The 24,567-nt window shown below is 43.5% G+C and overlaps 2 protein-coding genes across 3 annotated transcripts; both read left to right on the forward strand.

Annotated features, from left to right (window-relative positions):
- Positions 1 to 8,993: 8,993 nt before the first annotated feature.
- LOC310786163 (uncharacterized protein) lies at positions 8,994 to 11,211 on the forward strand (the record flags this gene model as incomplete). Its single annotated transcript, XM_083647336.1, has 2 exons — positions 8,994 to 9,398; positions 10,709 to 11,211. 2 exons carry the CDS (start codon positions 8,994 to 8,996, stop codon positions 10,913 to 10,915), a joined length of 612 nt encoding a protein of 203 aa, XP_083503462.1. The 3' UTR covers positions 10,916 to 11,211.
- Positions 10,927 to 23,687, forward strand: LOC310785978 (nexilin-like; the record flags this gene model as incomplete). Of its 2 annotated transcripts, XM_083647162.1 has the most annotated exons (12): positions 10,927 to 11,016; positions 12,842 to 12,926; positions 13,930 to 14,078; positions 16,010 to 16,210; positions 16,857 to 17,030; positions 17,986 to 18,174; positions 18,647 to 18,838; positions 19,152 to 19,346; positions 20,601 to 20,822; positions 21,105 to 21,293; positions 21,739 to 22,102; positions 23,598 to 23,687. In XM_083647162.1, the coding sequence occupies exons 1-12, from the start codon at positions 10,948 to 10,950 to the stop codon at positions 23,609 to 23,611; spliced, it is 2,043 nt and encodes a 680-aa protein (XP_083503288.1). In that variant the 5' UTR covers positions 10,927 to 10,947. The 2 variants fall into 2 exon arrangements, with proteins under 2 accessions (XP_083503288.1, XP_083503287.1); XM_083647161.1 differs by lacking the exon at positions 23,598 to 23,687 and having other exon boundaries at positions 21,739 to 22,122.
- Positions 23,688 to 24,567: the final 880 nt, after the last annotated feature.

A 24,567-nucleotide genomic window follows, 5' to 3' on the forward strand; every position in this document is an offset into this window, starting at 1 on the left:
TTTGCTGTGAAATGTGCATAGTAGCCTGTCCTTTTAATATTTATCATAGGACAAGTATTTTTCATTGGGGACTTGTGTTTTTGTACCCATTATACTTCTATGCCCAGTTGTCCACCAATATGAGGCCTGTCAGCAGCTGTGCATGGAGCCGTAGAGCAGACTCATTTGTCTGAATCAGGGTTTATATTTACAGCCACTTACTCATCTTAGATTCAAGGATGTATCAACAGTCAAATATGAGGGTTATACTGTATAGACCTCAAATTACATACATGAGTCTGTCTAGTTGTGGTAGAACTTGATGTGACTGATAAAAACAGGTTATTATGTGGCTCTTGACATGTTGATTCCGTTATTGCAGCAAAGTGACAGCCATGTCGACTTCAAAACAAAAGGCAAGCTGTTGTCTCTTCAAAGATAAGTCAGGCATGCAAGCTCTGACAGTGAGCAAGTGGCCTTGATACAAGTGTGTTTGGGTGCAAAGGTTTGCCATGTCAGTTACAAGCAGATCCTTGCAGCCCGAAGAGTAGCTGGTAAGAGTGTCAACTTTCGCTTGTAAAAATCACACATCAACAGACCATTTCTATCTATGCTATCCCCTGCACATTGTAAATGTAAGCCATCAACATCATATATGTACTTATCCCCTGTACATTGTAAATGTAAGCCATCAACATCGTATATTTACTTATCCCCTGCACATTGTAAATGTAAGCCATCAACATCATATACTGTATGTACTTATCCCCTGTACATTGTAAATGTAAGCCATCAACATCATATATTTACTTATCCCCTGCACATTGTAAATGTAAGCCATCAACATCATATATGTACTTATCCCCTGTACATTGTAAATGTAAGCCATCAACATCATATATTTACTTATCCCCTGCGCATTTGTAAATGTAAGCCATCAACATCATATATTTACTTATCCCCTGCACATTTGTAAATGTAAGCCATCAACATCATATATTTACTTATCCCCTGTACATTTAAAATGTAAGCCATCAACATCATATATTTACTTATCCCCTGCACATTGTAAATGTAAGCCATCAACATCATATATTTACTTATCCCCTGCACATTGTAAATGTAAGCCATCAACATCATATATTTACTTATCCCCTGCACATTTGTAAATGTAAGCCATCAACATCATATATTTACTTATCCCCTACACATTTGTAAATGTAAGCCATCAACATCATATATTTACTTATCCCCTACACATTTGTAAATGTAAGCCATCAACATCATATATTTACTTATCCCCTGCACATTTGTAAATGTAAGCCATCAACATCATATATTTACTTATCCCCTGTACATTTAAAATGTAAGCCATCAACATCATATATTTACTTATCCCCTGCACATTGTAAATGTAAGCCATCAACATCATATATTTACTTATCCCCTGCACATTTGTAAATGTAAGCCATCAACATCATATATTTACTTATCCCCTACACATTTAAAATGTAAGCCATCAACATCATATATTTACTTATCCCCTGCACATTGTAAATGTAAGCCATCAACATCATATATTTACTTATCCCCTACACATTTGTAAATGTAAGCCATCAACATCATATATTTACTTATCCCCTGCACATTTGTAAATGTAAGCCATCAACATCATATATTTACTTATCCCCTGTACATTTAAAATGTAAGCCATCAACATCATATATTTACTTATCCCCTGCACATTGTAAATGTAAGCCATCAACATCATATATTTACTTATCCCCTGCACATTTGTAAATGTAAGCCATCAACATCATATATTTACTTATCCCCTACACATTTGTAAATGTAAGCCATCAACATCATATATTTACTTATCCCCTGCACATTTGTAAATGTAAGCCATCAACATCATATATTTACTTATCCCCTGTACATTTAAAATGTAAGCCATCAACATCATATATTTACTTATCCCCTGCACATTGTAAATGTAAGCCATCAACATCATATATTTACTTATCCCCTGCACATTTGTAAATGTAAGCCATCAACATCATATATTTACTTATCCCCTACACATTTGTAAATGTAAGCCATCAACATAATATATTTACTTGGCTGAAAAGGAAAAGGAAATAGGCCATGGCAAAAGGATTAGCCTTTTTCACCTTAGCCATTTTGTCTGAAAGGCAGGAAGTAACTAGCCTGACTCTGCCAGACGGGGGCGGCACTGTTGTCAAAACAATACCGCCCCCATCTGGCTGTGTCAGGTTAGAAGTAACACAGGTGCAAGCAAAACATTAACGAGGGCCCCGGCACTGGAACACCTAAATGGATTGGAAGTTGGAAACCCTCATTAATGTGTGCTTGTTAACCTGTGTTACTTCCTGCCTTTTAGACACAAAATGGATGCTGGTGAAAAACATAGACTGTATGGTGAAAAAGGCCCATAGGATGGACTATAGGATAGAATAGGATAGGATAGGAGAGCACCTGTAAAAGACTGTATAAAACTAGATGTTTTATAGAACACTTTTCCAACCAAAGTTAGTGCTCCACAACAAGAGCATAGCCTAAAAGATGTAGGCCTATACAAAAATAAAAACCAAAAAGTTAGACCTACTATAAAAATGAATATCAAAGAAAGAAAAAAAGACAAACAAATGACAATAAATAAATGTTCAATTAGCCAAATACATTTTAATTAATGTTAGGCCTATTGACCATAGGAGATTCAAAATAAATGTCATTCTATTAGGTAATTAGCTTAAACTTACTGATTGAGGTCAATCTTATAATGATTTATAGGAGATAAAATGGTAACTTAATTGTAAATTCATCATGAGCATCACAGACTCACACATAGTGATTTTTCGTAGGCCTTTTCTAAACATTTGCAGCTGTGTGACTGCAAAGCAAAGGGGCTCAGCGTGTGTGAGGCAACAGCTGAGGCTGCTGCTGGCACGTGAGGAATGTGGTATCCGGTACAAAGTAACGTTACTTTTATAGAAACTAACGGCTCACCGAGGAGTAACCCCCGCCAGAGAGTAGGCTAACCCCAGCCAGTAGACCTGCTGCCGCCTGGCCTGTCCGGTGCATGTGGAGCGTCTCTGGACTGGATATTTACACGCAAAGGATTTTTATGAGAAGGACCACAGCGAACTAAAGAGGTAAACTGTCATTTTATTGTACTAATTTATTACGTAGACAAAAATGCTTTGTAAAACCTCACAGAATTGTAAAAAAGAAAAAAAGAAAAGGAAAAAAAAGTTTGTTCATCTGAGCAAGGTCAAAGTTGAGTTTGTAGAAAAGTTGCTTCAAGGTAGCCTATGGCCTGCCTGTGATCGTGAGACTATCTTCATTGACGGTTTTCTCATTTATAATAGAGGAATTGTTTTTGTGTAAGGCTGCATGGCCTCATGCAGACTTCAATCTACAATATTTGATTATAGTCAGGTTTCATGTTAGCAGAGTGGTCAATTAACATGTTCATCTAGATTTGCCTCACAGTTTAAAAACTTTTTTTTGACACACACTGTCATGATACCTTGTGCCAGCTGCCTGAGTAGCTACATCATGGCAGCCAGAAATAGGACTTCACTGACCTAAATTTATAGGGTTATATGATATGATATGACAGTCAAGTTAGTCATGTAAATGATTGGAAGAAATGGGTAAAGAATCCAAGATAATCCAGATTTGATCTTTGAAAATAACATCTTGATCTAAAAATGCACTATGAATATGGAGTCATAGCCTAATTAAATAAAGGATATGATTCACAGTGCAGAGACATTCAGAGGTTCATTGTTTTTTAGATGTCATATTGCAGGATAATCAGGGGGATGATGATTTGTACCTTAAACCAACCATTATAGCTAGACACATATCGTGATGCATTTAAATGTAGTAATTCATATATCTGCTTTTTTAAGCTATAATTTGGTTAATATCAGCCTTTACACAGAAAAATATAATCTATTTTTAACAAGTTAATAGTACCATTCACATAGCAAGGAGTTGAACAATTATTTAGTTAGTGACCCACTGTCAGGAAAGTTTTTGGGGGGTCGGCATCACTGTAATAAAGTAGGCCTACTGAAGCCTGACCTGAGGGCTGCATGTGGAAACTGCCAGGTGGCTGCTTGCCAGTTGAGACAACAGTCAGTTTGTGCCGTCAATCTTCTGACCTTCAGTCTTGGTTGGCAGTGCACTCATCTTTGTGAATGGAATGGCAAAGCAGGATCTAAGCTGAAGGTTTAGGGATCAGAGAAAACACAACGATCACAATAAGCTCCAGGCATGTTATCACTTCATTGACTGAATGATAAGCATCATGAGGTCAATTGAGGCCTTGGTTTCAACTTCAAACAAGATGTAGGCTACTGGCCTAGAATGAACATGTGTATTGTTATTTTGCTTCTACAAATTCAATCACATTTTTAGAAAATATCTACAATAAGTGATGCTTTTGGGAAGAAAGGAAAGCTACTCCATGATGCATAATTCTACATTCGGCTGCTCCCTGTTGCCCTGTGGCACTGAAACGACAAAACTCCCCATGAGCAAGGTCGTATCCCACTAAGATGACGAGAGCTTCTAAATTCATGTTCATAGCTGAAGTATTTCAGAACGCTGATAAACGGCAACAGTTTTGGTGATGGGTGACTAACAGCCCAATTGTCTCGCTCTAAGTCTGGCCATTTTGTCAAGGGTCTGTGGGGCGACATGTGGGTGCCAACTTGAGCTCCGGCCAACTGCCTATCACCTATCAGAAATAGCCACGATCACATGTCCTGGACACACAAGTGGGCTATAAATAGAGTCCAGCAGGCCTCTGGTGCGCTCTGTCTCAACATACTGTCTCTTCCTCTAACGCTGTAGTGAAGTGTCTGTCACAGAAACTAACTCTGTAGTGAAGTGTCTGTCACAGAAACTAACTCTGTAGTGAAGTGTCTGTCACAGAAACTAACTCTGTAGTGATGTGTCTGTCACAGAAACTAACTCTGTAGTGAAGTGTCTGTCACAGAAACTAACTCTGCAGTGAAGTGTCTGTCACAGAAACTAACTCTGTAGTGAAGTGTCTGTCACAGAAACTAACTCTGTAGTGAAGTGTCTGTCACAGAAACTAACTCTGTAGTGAAGTGTCTGTCACAGAAACTAACTCTGTAGTGAAGTGTCTGTCACAGAAACTAACTCTGCAGTGAAGTGTCTGTCACAGAAACTAACTCTGTAGTGAAGTGTCTGTCACAGAAACTAACTCTGTAGTGAAGTGTCTGTCACAGAAACTAACTCTGTAGTGAAGTGTCTGTCACAGAAACTAACTCTGTAGTGATGTGTCTGTCACAGAAACTAACTCTGTAGTGAAGTGTCTGTCACAGAAACTAACTCTGTAGTGAAGTGTCTGTCACAGAAACTAACTCTGTAGTGAAGTGTCTGTCACAGAAACTAACTCTGTAGTGATGTGTCTGTCACAGAAACTAACTCTGTAGTGAAGTGTCTGTCACAGAAACTAACTCTGCAGTGAAGTGTCTGTCACAGAAACTAACTCTGTAGTGAAGTGTCTGTCACAGAAACTAACTCTGTAGTGAAGTGTCTGTCACAGAAACTAACTCTGTAGTGAAGTGTCTGTCACAGAAACTAACTCTGTAGTGAAGTGTCTGTCACAGAAACTAACTCTGCAGTGAAGTGTCTGTCACAGAAACTAACTCTGTAGTGAAGTGTCTGTCACAGAAACTAACTCTGTAGTGAAGTGTCTGTCACAGAAACTAACTCTGTAGTGAAGTGTCTGTCACAGAAACTAACTCTGTAGTGATGTGTCTGTCACAGAAACTAACTCTGTAGTGAAGTGTCTGTCACAGAAACTAACTCTGCAGTGAAGTGTCTGTCACAGAAACTAACTCTGTAGTGAAGTGTCTGTCACAGAAACTAACTCTGCAGTGAAGTGTCTGTCACAGAAACTAACTCTGTAGTGAAGTGTCTGTCACAGAAACTAACTCTGTAGTGAAGTGTCTGTCACAGAAACTAACTCTGTAGTGAAGTGTCTGTCACAGAAACTAACTCTGTAGTGAAGTGTCTTTCACAGAAACTAATCCCACCAACAGACCTAAGGCAAGGAAACAAATATGAGAAGCTGAAATGAGATGCATCCGATAACTCATGATGTATTCCACATCACAAAATACCACCGCTTTCTCACGCAGCTCGTGCGTGCGTGTGCGTGTGCGTGTGTGTGTGTGTGTGTGTGTGTGTGTGCGTGCGTGTGTGGGATGTTAACGCAGTACCCGTGTGATACACACACGGACGCACTGTGCACCTGGTTGGGGTGAGGCAAAGGTCAAGTGACGCCTTGGGGTTAGGGCAGGGGTGGGCAACTATTTTTCATGGGGGGCCACATGAGAAACCCAGATTGTTGCCGGGGGCCGAACAAATATTGTCATGCCATAACCCATGGATGGACAACTTTGATGATAGAGAGGACCACAAAAAAATGTCCTCACTACCAGATTTTGCTGAGGGCTGAACGGCACCAGCACAAAAAATTTGGGGCATTTGAAGCCAGGTTTAGAGGAATAACTCATTTTAAATGAACAATTGTGATGTCATTATTCAGTCTTAACCACCAATATTTGATCCTTTTCCTCACTCACTCCTATGTCACCACCTGCTCTCCCTGCAGGGCTTGAAATTAACTTTTTTCACCACCTGCCAATATGGCTGCTAGATTTTAAAGTTACCAGCCAATTAGAATTTCCACTAGCCGAAATGTTTTTCTTGAAATAAACCAGAATATGAGTGGGTTAATTTAAGCATAAGTATCAGTTAGTGGCCCGGGATTCTCAAAGCCTGTGTTGAGGGTCACACAAGAACAAAAATGCACTCTTGAAGCTAAATAAATCCAAAACCAACAAGTTAATTATTTAAATTTCTACTTCAATGTAGAACAGTCATTTCTTACACATGAGATTACTTTTAGCCTTTTAGTCATAAATATTATTGAAAGATATTCCATATTCCAGACTGAAATGCTATAACAGAAGAGTATTGCCCAGAATGACATGAACATTTGGACACTTATTCAGCGGATATATATATATATATTTTTTTTTTGCAATTCCATTGCGGGCCACACAGGGGACGCCCGCGGGCCGCATACGTTCCCCATGTATGGCTTAGGGTGATGCACAGAGGGGTGAAGGGGGTTGGGTTTAGGCACTGGTAGCCACTTGGTTGGGGTTAGGGTTTGGATACGATGGAGGACTACAGGGGAAGGGTTAGAGTTAGCATCTCCATGGGAAGACTTTAGGGGTCGGGACCCCCTTTGTCACCCCTTAAAGGGGCTCTTTCTTGCCTGGAGACCCCCTGGAGACCACCCAGCCTCCAACCAGGTGCGCAGTGCTTGTTTATGGCTTGTACACACTACCCGACGGTTGTCAGTCGTCAGCCTCTGTTCTTTTCGCACTACTGTCTGTCCTGTAACCAGGAGTGTTTGGATGGTGGTTTTCACACTACTGTCTGTCCTGTAACCAGGAGTGTTTGGATGGTGGTTTTCACACTAGATGACTGAGCTGTGACAGGATGACACATTACAAGAGAATCCCTGATCAGTCCACAAACACAGTCTTACACTGGGCTTTATTCTGTCTAAACTCTAAACAGACCCTAAAACACAGACTTACACTGGGCTTTATTCTGTCTAAACTCTAAACACACCCTAAAACACAGACTTACACTGGGCTTTATTCTGTCTAAACTCTAAACACACCCTCGCACAACATATATGAGTCATTCTACGCATTTGATTCAAAGTATGATTTATTAAGTCAGCGTTATTAAGTTTACTGATATCTCAAATATTATTTGGGGTTTCAATAGATAACAGAGTGATCTTAGCACACATCTAAGATTTGCATAGCTACTTAAATGCTTTTTATTTATTTATTTATTTTTTGGTTGTGGGACAGCAGTTTGTACCAATCCCATAAATTGTGGGACAGCAGTTTGTACCAATCCCATAGAATAACTTCTTCCATCAGACCACTCGCCTGCTTGACCAGATACCAGAGCAGATATTTAGCAGGCTAGATATCTGTGGGACCTCTGTGACTCATCGGCGAGCACTCGGAGAGCTCTTTGAATAGTTCACACTTCACAAGCGAGCGCACCGAGCCAACGTGATTCGTCTCTAATCTGGGGGCGTGTCGCTCACAGCGCCTAGTCTGAACCTGGCATAAACGCTGCGTCCACATGAGTATCATACTTACGCACAAGGGTGCCGTGTGCGTTAACATCCCGTGTACAACACGAGTGAGAACGGGTTGCATTTTATGACCTGCTTCTGTTAGTCGACACTTCATGTCCCAGATCCACTTTGTTTGAACCAATCTGACATCTTCCAATCAAATAATAATAATAATAATAATAATTGATTGGATTTATATAGCGCCTTACTAGACACTCAAAGCGCTTCACATATCAGGGGAGGGAGGGGGAGGGGCTTCACATATCAGGGGAGGGAGGGGGAGGGGCTTCACATATCAGGGGAGGGAACTCAACTCAAGTTGCAGGAAAGAACCATGAACTATAATGTTACGTTACTTAGCGGCAGTTGGAAAAAATGATACCAAAGATAATTCTGTTTGTGTACAAAAACTATGTGGTGGTCAACAAAAAACAAATTGCAGTATGGAAAACGTACAGGTCGAAAATGACAGACATAGACGACTTAGGACTTGGGACTTTTCAGTCTTGACTTGAGACTTGGACTTGCCTGTCTTGACTTGGGACCTGAGTGCAAAGACTTGAGACTTGTGACTTGCAAAACAATCACTTTGTCCCACTGCAGATTACCAGTGGATGACGTGTGCATAACACCAATAATGACAAGACTTTCTCTAATCATATTTAGGATCAAAGTAATGAGACAACATGGTAACATTCCCTCCCTGCTTTTGCTTTGCAGCTATATTTGAAGAACCTGTTGGAGAACTTGTCAGTGTGGCGCAGACATGACTGAGGTGGCACAGGTGACGGCTGACGTGGCACACCACATGACTGAGGTGGCACAGGTGACGGCTGACGTGGCACACCACGTGGATGATGTCACAGAGGAGCGCGACATGAGTGACGTGGAAAACGAAGAAGAGGACGTAGCAAACGAGGAAGTGGAGGCAGAGGATGAGGAAGATGAGGAGTCACAGAAAGAAGACATAAGGACACATAACACAGATGACGAAGCCAGTGATACGACTGACGACACACAATGTAACGGGGTGGAACACAGAGAGAGCGACACGGCCAATGAGAAGAGGGACAAATCGCAGGGCGTAAATGGTGTCACACAGGACACAAATGAGGAGGGCGACGCAAATGAAGCACAAGAGAATATTTCTGATGTAGCACTGAAACAAGAGGTGAGAAGAGTGTCCCTTTAGAGTCAGCTAACAGCTAGCTGCTAGCCCATTCAGGACTCAGAAATGAATTGCAGATGTTTTTTAAGGCTTAAAGGGTAGTTCTGATTTTTGGAATCCTATTTGCTACTGACATTTATTGGTAGACTCCTTTCTCAGCAACATCCATGCTGTTCCTCATACTAGCTCCAGAGTAAGTGCACGTTCACACAATAGGCAGGGCCGAAGCTTGAGGCAGGCTCAAGCTGAACTGACGCTTAACCGTTCACACAAGAAGCCTTCTCTTTTCCTCTCAGCGCCTCCTCGGCACACCTTGAACCCGCCCACAACTCCCATTGAATTAATGCCCGGCAGCTTCACGCGTCACGCCTGGAAAATAGGACTGAATCCTGAACGCTCGCTTCAGCGTGGCGAGGCGTGCGGCTGGTGTGAACGCTCTCACCTGTTAACAAGGACGCCGAAATGAAACTGCGTGGCTTCGGCGTTGCTTCGGCATAGTGTGTGAACGGCCACTAAGCCACAAACCCATACAAGGTCAATGGGGTCACGCTCCTGTCTGTGCAAGCTGACTGAGGCTAACTGATGTCTTGGATAGTCTTCAGTCAGCTTGCACAGACAGGAGCTAGTATGAGGAACTATTCCTTTAATATCTCAGTGGTAGCTACTCTGTCTACAACCACCATTTTGTTCCCTGAAAACATCAAATGAAAGCTATATACTACTAGCTGCTATCTGGATATATGATTTGTGTTTGGTGTTTGATGCAGGATTTCCTGTACTATTAAAGGGGAATGGAAGCCATTTACAGAACATTTTTCCCACCCTTCACAAGATTATTTGTATCTTTTGAACAGAAAAGGGTAAATACATTCTGATTTCTGTTCTGTATCACCCACAAGTTTCTCTCTAATTTGAACATATGGTGGAAAAGGCAAGTCTGAGAGAACTGTCTTTAAGACACTTTTCTTGCTTAAAATCTTTGAGGTTCTGTTAATTTAAAAGATTGACTACAAGTAGCCTACGTATAACATGATCTATACTGTCTGAAAGTGTGCATTCTCCTCTTGAACATTATGTAAACTTTTATTGTGTGTTTATTGTCTGAGCACACAGAAAGCAGTTATATACAGACAATGATACAGACCAATGCCCCCTAGTGATTGCCGAATTCGGCAATTTTCATCGCGGGTGATAGAGTGTTTTCATACATTTTGGTGATGTGTTATATAAGTGATGTGTTGTAGGATTCCCTTCCTTATGGATCTTACTTTTCACACAAGCCTTTACCCCCTCATCTTATTGATCCTTCATAGAAACTACTCCGATCCAGGAAGCCGGTGGCCAGGAGCTACGTGCCCAAGGACAAGGACAAGGGTGATGTGAAGAACAAGTTTGAGGCCATGCAGAAGGCCCGGGAGGAGCGCAGCAGGCAGAGGAACACTGACGAGCAGCAGAGGAGGAAGGAGCAGTACGTCAAGGAGAGAGCGTGGAGCCTCAGGAAGCAGCAGGTCAAACACTGACTGATAACCACTAACCCGCACCCGTGACCCGCATGGCACGACCAGGCATGACCCGACCAGGCATGACCCGTGACCCGCATGACCCGACCAGGCATGACCCGGTTGGTGTGACCCACTACAGTGCAGCAAAGACATCCACCACACAGTGTTTCATATAAATAATTCATATGGTAATAATATCAGTCCAAAGTGTTCTATTTGTCATGATCTTAAAGCCATTTCGACAGTAAAGGGTATGCTTAAAGGACAACTTCACCCAAAAAGCAATGCTGATTTATTTTGCACCTGATCTCACATATCCAGCGTTTGGCACTTATTGAGAGTTCCTTTGAGTCAAGTTGTGGACCAGTGATGTCATTTGTGCATAAATGATACTATCTTCACTATGATTCTAACATGTAAAATAAATAATATATTAAATAAAGAATTAATACAAATAAAAATAATATAGTGAATATGGTCATTTTAATTTGCACTAAGTACACCTACAGAAAGTGACTGCTACCTGCCTGGTTTCTATAGACAAGCTCTGCATCAACACTGACTGTGGTCAAATAAATGATGTGATGTGAGTGCATAGGCAGCGGAACACATCTGAACTTGGGGGGGCCGGGGGGCGTGTCCCCCCCACCCCCCTTCACACACACACACACACACACACACACACACACACACACACACACACACACACACACACACACACACACACACACACACACACACACACACACACACACACACACACACATGTCTGTGAACCACCATCATTGATTATTATTATTATCATCATATAAAGATTTTGGTCGTTTGAAGCCAGATTCATATAGGAATATCTAATTTTAAATTAACATTAGGATTAGACGGTTGTGATGTCAGTATTCAGTCTTAACAATCATATATTTGCTCCTTTTCTCACTCACTCCTATGTCACCACCTGCTCTCCCTGCAGGGTTTGAGATTAAACTTTTTTTTTATCACCAGCCAACAATTAATTTTGACGCTGCGTCGAAGAAAATTTTATGTTTTTTGGACTTTTATCCATATTTAGAAGAATATTTAATTTTAAATTAACATTAGGATTATACTGTTGTGATGTCATTATTCAGTATCTTCTCCTTTTCTATTATTAGTATTAGTATTAGTATTAAATACTGAGTATCTCATGAAAAACTATTAATATTGCATCTTTTGTGTTTAGCTCCGTCTCACAGCATTGTAACATTGTAGTGCAGCAAGAAAGGAAAACTACTGTAAACATTTGAACCATATTTCTTGTTTAGTTAGAACCTATAGCTAGCAACATCACACATCTCCTGAAACACCATTTATAATGCATCTTTCTTGATTAGCTACATCACATCGCCATCTCCTGAAAAACATTAGTATTGCACCTTTCTTGTGGCTACATCACAGCATCTACTGAAAAACATTTACAGTATAGTGGATCTGACTTGTTTAGTTCACTTTAGATTCACATCACATCTGAAAAACAACCAGTCGAGTGTGATAAGTAAATGAGGTTTAATTGTAAAAAAAAAAAAAAATCTTTAAAAAAAAAATGCCTATGTGTGAGTGGATTATCAGTGACAGAACAAAACAGCCTCTGTGTGTGTGTGTGTGTGTGTGTGTGTGTGTGTGTGTGTGTGTCTGCGTGCGCGCTCACGCGTGTGTGTGCATGTATGCTGCATGAGTGCATGTGTGTGTGGCCTTGGCGCAGCTCACCAGGACCCGACACTTGGCTCATCTCCTCTCCATGCCACAACAACCTGCTCCAATCAAAAGCCTACCTGCAGGTCACATGACCCAGCTATTAGCAGGGATTAGGCCCTGGTTCTTGCTGGGACCAGCATGGCTCCTGAGATGATCCCAGCTAAAGCGTCGCCTCACCAGTCACACACTCTCTGTCCTGTATCTGATCCACCACAGATAAAAGAACTGCTCGCCTCCAGCGATGAGGAAGAAGAGGTGAAGCCAGCCAAGGTGGAGAAATCCTACGTCCCCAAGATCACAGGTACATGCTGGGGGAGGGGAGGGAGGGTTACAGGTACATGCTGGGTGGAGGGGAGGGAGGGTTAGGGGGGCTGAGCAGTCTGATAGGATGGTGAGAGGAACACCACTGATTAGGGCTGGGATATCAACATTATATTGATATCGTGATATGAGACTCGATATCGTCTTCGATTTTGCATATCGGAATATGGAGATATGGCATGTGTCGTCTTTTCCTGCTTTTAAAGGCTGCATTACAGTCGTGATGTCATTTTCTGAAATTACCATTTTTATTAGCAGACTGTTCTATTAGCTGTTCTATTATTTGCCTTTACGCACTTAGTCATTATATCCACATTACAGATGATTATTGATCAAACATGTCATTGTGTCAATATGTTGTGAAAGCACCAATTAGTCTGTTTTTGATCACAGTCTTGTTTGAGTCAGAGTGGTTGTGACATCTCACATGTGAATTTGACTTACAACTGAATATTTAGCCCACTTTGTAGAAAATACCAAGATATACATTCATTGTGTATCACCATTCAGCCTACAAATACAGAGATACCATTTTTTTTGTCCATATGGCCCAGCCCTAACCGATGGTGACGTGTTGTGTTGTATTGTGTCGTGTTGTGTTGTGTTGTATTGTGTTGTATTGTGTCGTGTTGTGTTGTGTTGTATTGTGTCGTGTTGTGTTGTATTGTGTCGTGTCATGTTGTGTTGCGTTGTATTGTGTCGTGTTGTGTTGCGTTGTATTGTGTCGTGTTGTGTTGTGTTGTATTGTGTCGTGTCGTATTGTCGTGTCGTGTTGTCTTGTGCTCTGTGGGCTCCTCAGGCAGTGTGAAGGTTGTGAATCTTGTGCTCTGTGGTATGGTCCTCCTCAGGCAGTGTGAAGGTTGTGAATCTTGTGCTCTGTGGGCTCCTCAGGCAGTGTGAAGGTTGTGAATCTTGTGCTCTGTGGGCTCCTCAGGCAGTGTGAAGGTTGTGAATCTTGTGCTCTGTGGTATGGTCCTCCTCAGGCAGTGTGAAGGGGAAGTTTGCAGAAATGGAGAAACAACGACAAGAGGGGGGGAAGAAGAAGACGGAAGGCGAGAGGAAGAAGAGGGCTGCCCAGGAAGCCATGGAGAAAGCCAAGATCCAAAAAGAGTTGGCTCAGAAAGCTGCCGAGGTACAAGCGCTTTGGGGAGGGGGGGTCCTTCATGGGGGGCAGCTTTGGGGAGGGGGGGGGGTCCTTCATGGGGGACAGCTTTGGGGAGGGTCCTTCATGGGGGACCGCTTTGGGGAGGGGGGGTCCTTCATGGGGGACAGCTTTGGGGAGGGGGGGTCCTTCATGGGGGACAGCTTTGGGGAGGGGGGGGGGTCCTTCATGGGGGACAGCTTTGGGGAGGGGGGGTCCTTCATGGGGGACAGCTTTAGGGAGGGGGGGTCCTTCATGGGGGCAGCTTTGGGGAGGGGGGGGGGTCCTTCATGGGGGGCAGCTTTGGGGAGGGGGGGGGGTCCTTCATGGGGGACAGCTTTGGGGAGGCGGGGTCCTTCATGGGGGGCAGCTTTGGGGAGGAGGGGGGGTCCTTCATGGGGGACAGCTTTGGGGAGGCGGGGTCCTTCATGGGGGGCAGCTTTGGGGAGGAGGGGGGGTCCTTCATGGGGGACAGCTTTGGGGAGGCGGGGTCCTTCATGGGGGGCAGCTTTGGGGAGGCGGGGTCCTTCATGGGGGGCAGCTTTGGGGAGGAGGGGGGGTCCTTCATGGGGGACAGCGTGACTGGATTGTTTAGCCGCAGCCTTCTGGAGGGAGTGGCTTACTTGTATCTGTAATCATTCAGGTAATCCTCAGCTGCCACTCGGCTGAGTTATTTTAGGTGGCATTTGAAAGACAGACAGTTGGCGGAGGCTGGATGTAGGTTGGTCTAAAAGCAGCAATAGTGTTGCCAGCATGGGAACTCGATCTAAAAAGATAGATTCATTGCATTGGCTCTTAGAGTATATGGGCACAGAGGGCACAGAGGGCACAGAGGACATAGAGGACACAGAGGACATAGAGGACACAGAGGACATAGAGGCACAGAGGACAGAGGGCACAGAGGACACAGAGGACATAGAGGGCACAGAGGACATAGAGGACAGAGGACACAGAGGACACAGTGTCTGCAGATAAACACACTGTCTTTAGGAAAATGCAGGGAAATTCTGCATAGTATATTTCCTTTAAAGCAGCCCAGTTAAAATTGGACAAAGAACTGACTCGGTGATCTAGAAACAACTGGACCACCCCACACTGCCAGGTGTAGACAGCAAGTGACTGGCAACTGTTTCCCACACCACCCACTGACTGAATGAGCTCCAGTCCTCCTCCTTGCTATGACTGAATTAGACGCTCCTATCTTAGACTGACACTTATACACTGACCTACTGTGGTGATGGCCATCAGGCAAACAGATACACTCCTATCAGCAGTCTGTCTGTGAGTCTGCAGTGAGTCACCTACATCTCATGTGTTTTGCCCTCTACCACTGAATAGTAGATTCACCAATATGAAAATGTTGGCCGATACCGATATTAACATTGATGTTTATTGCCGATAACTGATATTTACAGATGTCGATATCTGTATAAAAACAAGTTTCTATGATAATCATGTTTTGTACATAGTGAAGAACCCATGTAAACACTGTGAATTTGAAAAAGTACCGTAATGTCTTTCTTAAAGTTTGTTTATTTCCAAAACATTTGGAAAAGCCCATAAATCATAGATTTAGCGCATTGTTTCCTCTCATATGAAAATTTTGGCCGATAAGATGACCGATATTGACATTGCCTGTTATTTTGCTCATCGGACTGATACCGATATATTTAAAAATGACTAACCTCGGCCGATATGATTGCTGATATATTGTGCATCCCTACGTGTTTGAGGAACACAGTTTCATTTGTCTTTTTTCCAATATAAAGCTTTTGTTTTATGCAGTGCCTAAATTCCGAGGCCTTCCAACCCAATATCTTGCCAATATCTTGTATTTTTTACGCAATACTATTTTGTATTTTATGAATGTCTTACATGTAATTCCTTAAACAATCGTACATTATCCTTCATCTACCTTCCAGGATGGAGATGACACCATCCTGGTACGGGTGGTGCCTGTGAAGTCATCGAGAGCTCCAGGCAGGATCAAGGTGAACTTTGAGGATCTGGAGAAGAACCGTGAGGAGGAGCTGCAGAAGAAGGCAGAAGAGGAGAAGAAGAAACGTTACAACGAACACAGACGCTCCTTCAGGGATGCCAAGCGGCGCTCGGTGGTCGAACAGGTTTGGACCAACGCTTGTTTGTGTTTAGAGACATTATCGCCCCCTATCTCTCTGTTTGTTGTTGTCAATTTTGTCCTGCGCCTTTAACAACTAAATTGAATATCAGTGTACAACTTCAAAATCACATGAAAATTCTTAGAAGTCAAAACTGGTAATTACCATATTACAATGCTGAAATTCATCCTCAAGTTCTGAATATCCCCTTTTGTTTTCAAGGTACTGTACTGTAATTATCACACTATTAGGAAATAAGGCTTTTAAAACTCCTAGAAACATTTTTTTATCAGATGGCCTTTTACAACCTTCTACTCTCTCATGGCTGAGTTTTATTCTATTTTATATTATTTATCATATTTTTGTATATTTGATTTGATTATTAGATATTTTATCCGACTGCACTTGTTGTCTATGGGATCTGTTTTATGTCTTATCTTCATCCTGTTTTATTGCCTTTTTGATTTGTCTGTGTGAAGCACTTTGTAACTTCTGTTTTGAAGTGCTATACAAATAAAGTATTATTATTATTATTATTATTATTATTATTATTATTATTATTGGTTGTTACCGATCTGCAATGTAAAGTGCTACTGAATCTCTTTAACACTAAACATTTGAACCCTTGGTGTCCTCTGCATGGCATCTGTAGGACGAGGAGGAGAAAGCTGTGGACAAGGAGCAGGTGACTCCAGGGAAGCTGAAGATGACGTTTGAGGAGCTGGAGAAGGAAAGGCAGGAGCAGAGGAGGAGGCAGGCGGAGGAAGACGCCAAGCGCCGCCTGCTGGATGAGAAGAAAGCCTTCGATGAAGCCAAGCTGGAAATGGTAAGCAGGAGTTCCAAGAGGGTCTTCTTTAATAACATTTTATAACAGCACGTTATTTTTGCAATACAAAATGTCAACACATTTTGGAGATAATCATATAGTGGAGGAGTAGTATAGTATAGTATTTTATGATCAATCTCCTTTCCCATGTATTCTGGTTTTGAGAGGCAGAGGTAACAGGGAAAATGTAATTTCTGTTGTGATCACTTTATGGCAGTGGTTCTTAATTTGAGGTCCAGGGACCACCAGGGGCCATTAGGATATTCCAGGGGGTCCCCAGGAAATGGATGGATTGTTTAACTTCACCATTATTTCATTTAGAAGACATTAATACAACTAGTGCAGTGCCCGTTCCCCCATTCACCACACCGTGAGCGCTCCCCCCCCACTGCACTCAGTCAGGTCCCCCTAAACGCACTCCCCAAGTTTGAAGTCGATCCGACAAACGAAGGAGAGACCTACAGAAGTCGATCAGACGGACAGTCCTGGAGATACAGTACATGAAAGCTGTGATCTATCTTATTGGTTGAATTGCACAAAGTTTACCACTGCAATTTCTCGGGTTCCCAGCAACGCACCCGCCAAGTTTGAAGTCGATCGGACGAATGGTTCTCGAGATAAACCGCTTTTTGTGTTAACAGTAGGTGGCACTATGACTATGCATACGTCCAAATTGCATGAAATGCGGCACCGCAGTCCATCGGGGTCCGAGCAGCACACTCCCCAAGTTTGAAGTCAATCGGACGAATGCTTCTCGAGATTAACTGCTTTTTGTGTTGCCAGTAGGTGGCGCTAAAGTTGCTCAGTGTTGACAACATCTTCAGACTTAAGAAGAGTCTTCAGTTTTCATTGACACTTCACAATGTGCTTTTTGTTGTGCATTGACATGTGGTGTTTGAACTGTTGATAACAGGAGTTTGTTCACCATTGTTGATGGTATCTTCTGTGTTCTCAGGGAGAAGATGAGGAGGACGGTCAGCAGGCTCAGGGAGAGAAGGATGAGGTGCGACCTGGAAAGCTGAGGCTGAGCTTTGAGGAGCTGGAGAAGCAGAGGGTGGAGGGAGTGAAGAAGAAGGCAGAAGAGGAGTACAAGAGACGGATGGAGGAGGAGAGAAGAGCTTTCGCTGAAGCCAGGAAGAGCATGGTCAATATGCCTCTCATGTCAAATATCAATATTCTAAAAGTGGCAGTGGCAGTTGCAGACATAAATACAATGCTTTTCAAAATGTACACATTCACTGCATGGGCAAAATAAGAAAACTACATAATTTATGTTATGTAAAACATGCTATATTTTTATTAATTTAATATTTTCTTTCAAACAAAACTGTAATTATTTAGTTAAGTATTTAGTCAAGCATGGAGCATTTGGAGATGATTAAAGCATAATTTTACCAGCATGTCATATCGGCAGGAATGTTTGTTTCGGGTCGATGCCGATCCGATATTTAATTTGAAAGCCTTTATCGACCGATACCGATGGCCCTGTCGATATCATTGTTCATCCCTACTTCTCAGCCTACATCTGATATTGAATAAGGACAGCCTCATTTAGAAAAGTGAAATAAAACCAATGGACTGAGCTAGCCGAAGCTGAGCCTTTGGGTTGTCATCAGTTTGTAGATGAAGATGACGAGGTGCTGATGGCCATGCTGAACCTGGAGGGAGATAAGCCGGGGAAGCTGTGTGTGAGCTTTGAGGACATGGAGCGTCAGAGGAGAGAGGCCGAGGAGAAGAAGGCAGAGGAGGAGGCCAAGAAGAGGCTGGAGGAGGAGAAGAGGCTCTTTGCAGAGGCTCGCAAGAGCATGGTGAGTCTACCCCACGTGAAGCCATGCAGCATGTACACATCTCGTTAAAGCACCAATCTGGGAACCCCAAGTCTCTAGTATCAGTCTATTACTGACAATCGTGTGGTGTTGTGATGATAATCCAACATCGGCCTAATACTGGACAGAGTCTGTCAATTCACCCCCTAACAGAGCTGTGTGCGTGTATGTGTGTGTGTGTGTGTGTGTGTGTGTGTGTGTGTGTGTGTGTGTGTGTGTGTGTGTGTGTGTGTGTGTGTGTGTGTGTGTGTGTGTGTGTGTGTGTGTGTGTGTGCGTGCGCGCGTGTGTGTGCAGGTACCAGACGAGGAGCCAGGCATGGTGAAGAGTGAGTCTCAGGAGGCGCTGCACGTCAGGAAACTGGAGATGAACTTTGAGGAGCTGCTGAAGCAGAAGGAGGAGGCAGAGAGGAGACGCAAGGCAGAGGAGCGCAAAAAGAAAATGGAGCAGGAGAAGCAGGAGTTTGAACAACTTAGACAAGAGATGGGAGAGGTCAGTCTGGAATTATGTGGACTATCTACATTCTGCGTATGTTCATTATATTTAAAAGTTCTTATTTGTAAGCTTACTGGAACTTTCCATACAGGTTGTAACGGTCGCAATCCTATATGCTTTGAGAACATCGTTTGGTTGCAGTAACAGATTAAGTCACTGGGTGGTGCTCCTTGTTTTTACTGAGACTGAGTTACAGCAACAGGTTGAGTAGACTACTACCCCCTGTCTATCTCTGTTCAGTAATGATTTGGAACATGTTATCAGGCCCACCGACAGGGGGGAACTGGGTCAGTTGTCCCGGCTGGGCCCTGGGTCAGTTGTCCCGGCCGGGCCCTGGGACGGGGTCAGTTGTCCCGGGGGTGCAGAAGGGCCCTCTTCTAATTGTCTAATTCAATTGGATGGGTTGGGGCAGAGCAGAGCAATCTAGTCAGAGAGTGGCGTCATCGGATGTCCAAAATGCGTGACTGCCAATGAATAGCCAGGAAGGAGGCTCGCGCTACGTTTGAATGCTAAAATAAAGCTGATAATATACAATTTGATTCTATAAACGTCTGACCCTTTCAAAGTACATCACAAACTGTCCATTTTGCTGCAACTCGACAGTGCTGCTTAATCCAGGACCTTACTTCCGGGAACTCTTGAGAGTAAAAAACTGGTCCATTGGAGTGAACTCTTCTATATACATGACTCTGGGTTGGGGCTGTATGCCGATCATTTTGTCCCAGGACTGGGAAAGATGTATGTGTATGTATGTTGAGAGATTATAGTGCCCTGCATGATATATCAGTCTACATGTATGTTGAGAGATTATAGTGCCCTAGAGACCTGGCATTGTATGGTTGACAAGTATAGGTGAATAAAGTGGTATGTGTGAAATCCCAATACTGATGTCCTCTGGCTGTCATGCTATCCAGGAGCACCCTACTTCCCTAAAGTTAATGTAGGCTAAGCTAAGACATGCCCACGTTACGGTTTTGACTGAAAATGCAGGTCTGCTTTAACCACAGTTTGTGAAACATAAATGTCAACACATCTTTAACAGCATCAAACATGCCAAATGTGTGTTTAGAGGTCAGATACTGCCGCCTCTGCCCTCAAAATCGAATAATACAATTCCAACAGGGGGCACCAAATTGCAATTACAGACTGTGTCTTCAAATCATACACTGAACCTCTTGGTATGCAATTTATTTTCCATCATGTCCTGGTGCCCTCAAAGCTTTACCAATTAAATCTGTATCTTTGTCATAGGATGAAGTAAATGAAAGCTCTGATGTTGTAAGCAAAGAGTATGAGGAGCTGACTAAGCTCAAGAGGACCGGCTCCATCCAGGCCAAGAACCTCAAGTCCAAGTTTGAAAAGATCAAACAGCTGACCGATGAGGACATCCAGAAAAAGATTGGCGAGGAGAGAGCACGGAGGAAGGCTGTGGATGAGGAAATCAAAGAGAGGGAAGCTGAGAGGTTCCAGGAGGTATGAGCACCAGGACCTTTTACAAGCATGATTTGTGGAACATAACGAAAATGCTCGTCTCCATCTCACTCTTCAGTCTCACTTTCACTTTGAAGGTTTACATGCTCATGTATGTGTAGATTACAACTTTTATCATGACAGGTGTCCATCAAGCACACTCAAAATCCCCCAGGTTTTCTAAAATCCTAAAATATAACTTGTTGAAGACACAGATTTTCTTCGGGCAGCATTGAGAGGATGATCTCAGTGTCACATATTGAGAGCGCGCGCTGTATTTTTCAGGAGGATGGAGAAGAAAAGTCGAACCCGGCGAAGCCTGACGAGTCACCATTCAAGCAGAAGGTGGACATGCGGGCGCGCTTCCAAAACATGGCCAAAGCCCGAGAGGAGGAGGAGAGGAGGAGGGTGGAGGAGCAGAAGCTGCAGAGGATGCAGTTTGAGCAGCAGGAGATTGATGCCGCCCTCCAAAAGGTACATCTTTCTCCGTTCTCCGCTACACACAATTCCGCTACACACAATTGCTTTTCCCAGGATGGCGAAGGCATGACCCAGCCTATTCTGCCCCTCATTGGGTTAGGGTTAGGCATGGAGAGTGATGATTGGTTAGGTTTAGTTTAGGCATGATGAGTTATGATTGGTTAGTTAGGGTAAAATATCAGGATAAGCAAATCAGAGGCAGAGTAGGGCGGGTCATGCCTTTGCCATCCTGGGAAAAGAAATGTCATGTTAGGTACTGATCTGAGCAACATATAGCCAGGGTTGAGGGAACATAGGGTTGAGGGGACATATGGCTGAGGGAACATACTATAGGGTTGAGGGAACATAGGATTGAGGGAAAATAGGGCTAAGGGAACATAAGACAGGCTTGCCATGAAAGCTGCTGATTTGTGATGTCTCGTGTCCTGTGTCTCGGCAGAAGAAGGACGACGACGATGAGGAGGAGGGGGCCATCATCAATGGCTCAGCGGGCTTAGAGGACGAAGAGGACCATGCCAGGTCAGGGGCCCCGTGGTTTAAAAAGCCCCTGAAGAACCAGTCTGTGGTGGACTCCGAGCCGGTCCGCTTCACCGTCAAGATCACCGGAGAGCCCAAGCCGGAGGTGACCTGGTGGTTCGAGGGGGAGATGCTGCAGGATTGTGAGGACTATCAGTATATCGACAGGGGAGAGACGTACTGCCTCTACCTGCCCGAGACCTTCCCAGAGGACGAGGGAGAGTACATGTGCAAGGCTGTCAACAGCAGAGGCACGGCCGCCAGCACCTGCATCCTCACAGTAGAAAGTAAGACCACCTTGGTGTGACCGACCGACCGACCGACCGACCGCATGCCTGCATGACCATCGAGTTTGCATGCTCCTCTTCCTTGTTCATCTCGGCTCCCAGACAAGTGAAGATCTCCAATCATCATAAGTAGTTGCTGGAACAGCGGCGAGAACGGCCGCTAACAAACCTATGCCCCTTTGTCAAGTTAACGGAAATGATGCTCTCCCCCATTGTCCTCTGTAGTGAAACAAACTGGAGATAGTTCATCATTTTGTAACATGGAGAGCTTTTTAAAACAGTGAAAATGGATGTCCCTAAACAACGTTACATTATTTGATTCCGTTTTATCCATTTACAAGCACACGCCTTCTGCATGTAACCGCCCCTTCTGCATGTCACCGCCCCTTCTGCATGTCACCGCCCCTTCAGCATGTCACTGCCCCTTCTGCATGTCACCGCCCCTTCTGCATGTCACCGCCCCTTCTGCATGTCACCGCCCCTTCAGCATGTCACCGCCCCTTCTGCATGTCACCACCCCTTCAGCATGTCACCGCCCCTTCTGCATGTCACCGCCCCTTCTGCATGTCACCGCCCCTTCTGCATGTCACCGCCCCTTCAGCATGTCACCGCCCCTTCTGCATGTCACCACCCCTTCTGCATGTCACCGCCCCTTCTGCATGTCACCGCCCCTTCTGCATGTCACCGCCCCTTCTGCATGTCACCACCCCTTCTGTAGGTCACTGCCCCTTCTGCATGTCACCGCCCCTTCTGCATGTCACCGCCCCTTCTGCATGTCACCACCCCTTCAGCATGTCACCGCCCCTTCAGCATGTCACCGCCCCTTCAGCACGTCACCACCCCTTCATCATGTCACCGCCCCTTCTGCATGTCACCACCACTTCATCATGTCACCGCCCCTTCTGCATGTCACCGCCCCTTCATCATGTCACCGCCCCTTCTGCATGTCACCGCCCCTTCAGCATGTCACCGCCCCTTCAGCATGTCACCGCCCCTTCTGCATGTCACCGCCCCTTCTGCATGTCACCGCCCCTTCTGCATGTCACCGCCCCTTCAGCATGTCACCGCCCCTTCTGCCTGCAGGCCACCATAAAGACTCTGGATTGGTTCTGTGATGCAGTTTTTCAAAGAGTTCATTTGCAAAAACAGGTAAATGCCATTCTTAAAATGCATAAACAACACTGATACTACCTGGAGTGCACATACATTGTTTTTATTGAGGTGATTTATGTGAAAGTGATCAAGTGAATGATTTGATTATAATTTATAATAAAAAATAAATAAAACAATTACAATATAAATAAATCAAAATATAATATAAAAGGATAAAAAATACAAACCCACCTGTTTTTTTTCTTGAAATGAACTCTTCGTTTCCACCCAGTTTTAACAGCAAAAGCTGGGAGTGGATCGAGACTGAGAACTGCCCTCTTCCTCGTGAACTCTGAGTGGCAGATGTTGTGGAGATAACCGCTCTTCTATTTCTTTCTTGCAGCTGATGACTACTGATGATGCCCTCTGCCCCTTGTTCTGGAAACTTTCCCTGTTGTCTCTCACTCCTTTTATATATCAAATATTCCATCCCTCATGGTATGGTGGTCAAACAGCAGAGGGAAGGGAATAGCAGTATGCTTGGCATTCCTAAGGGAGGGATACACAACACACACACACACACACACACACACAAAGTGCAAAATGTTGTTTACGTATTGCTCGTTAGTCAAGATGCACTCCCTGGTAGAGTAGGATACTTGTGCCAAAAACAAATGTATTTTTACCATTTGCACAATACTTCAGTACTATCATTGCTCCAAGCCCTCGTGATACTAGTAATTTTTAAGTATAGCACTGTATTGTAAATATCACAATTTATATGATGAAGAAGAAGAATAAGTTGTGTTGGAGGCATTGAATTTTGAAAAATGAGTGTCCTCATTGTAAAGTCCCCAATAAAACTCATATATAGGAATACCAGTGAAAGAGCTTATGCCTGTACTCTACCACTACTCCACTACTCAAATATCAATCAGCATGTCGTTTTCCGTACTCTCTGCCATATTACTTTGTGGTATTGTGATACTTGCCTGGTGTCAGTATCGTAGGGTAACATTTTCAAATCATGACAACCCCACCCCATGCTGTCAGTTAATGGAAGGGCCGATTGACAATGATGTGAAACATGAAAGAAAACTATTTCAAATAACTTGTAATAGACACCGTCAACATGCACAGTTGATTGTCGATAACACTCGACATAGGTTCAAATCAAGTTTATTTTCCGTTGCAGTATTATCTAAAATATTTGATTATAATGAACACTAGACTTTGATTTTTCATGCCTTCCCCCCACAAAAAAAAAAAAACATTTTCCCCCTTCTCCATCTTGAGTTGAATGTTAAATTCTTGATGCAGTTGTCATAATTCAGGTGTGTTGGACACTAGGTAACTATTTCATGGTTTGATGC

Source organism: Poromitra crassiceps (genome assembly GCF_964638095.1).
Source record: "Poromitra crassiceps genome assembly, chromosome: 12".
NCBI classification, from domain to species: Eukaryota; Metazoa; Chordata; class Actinopteri; order Beryciformes; family Melamphaidae; genus Poromitra; species Poromitra crassiceps.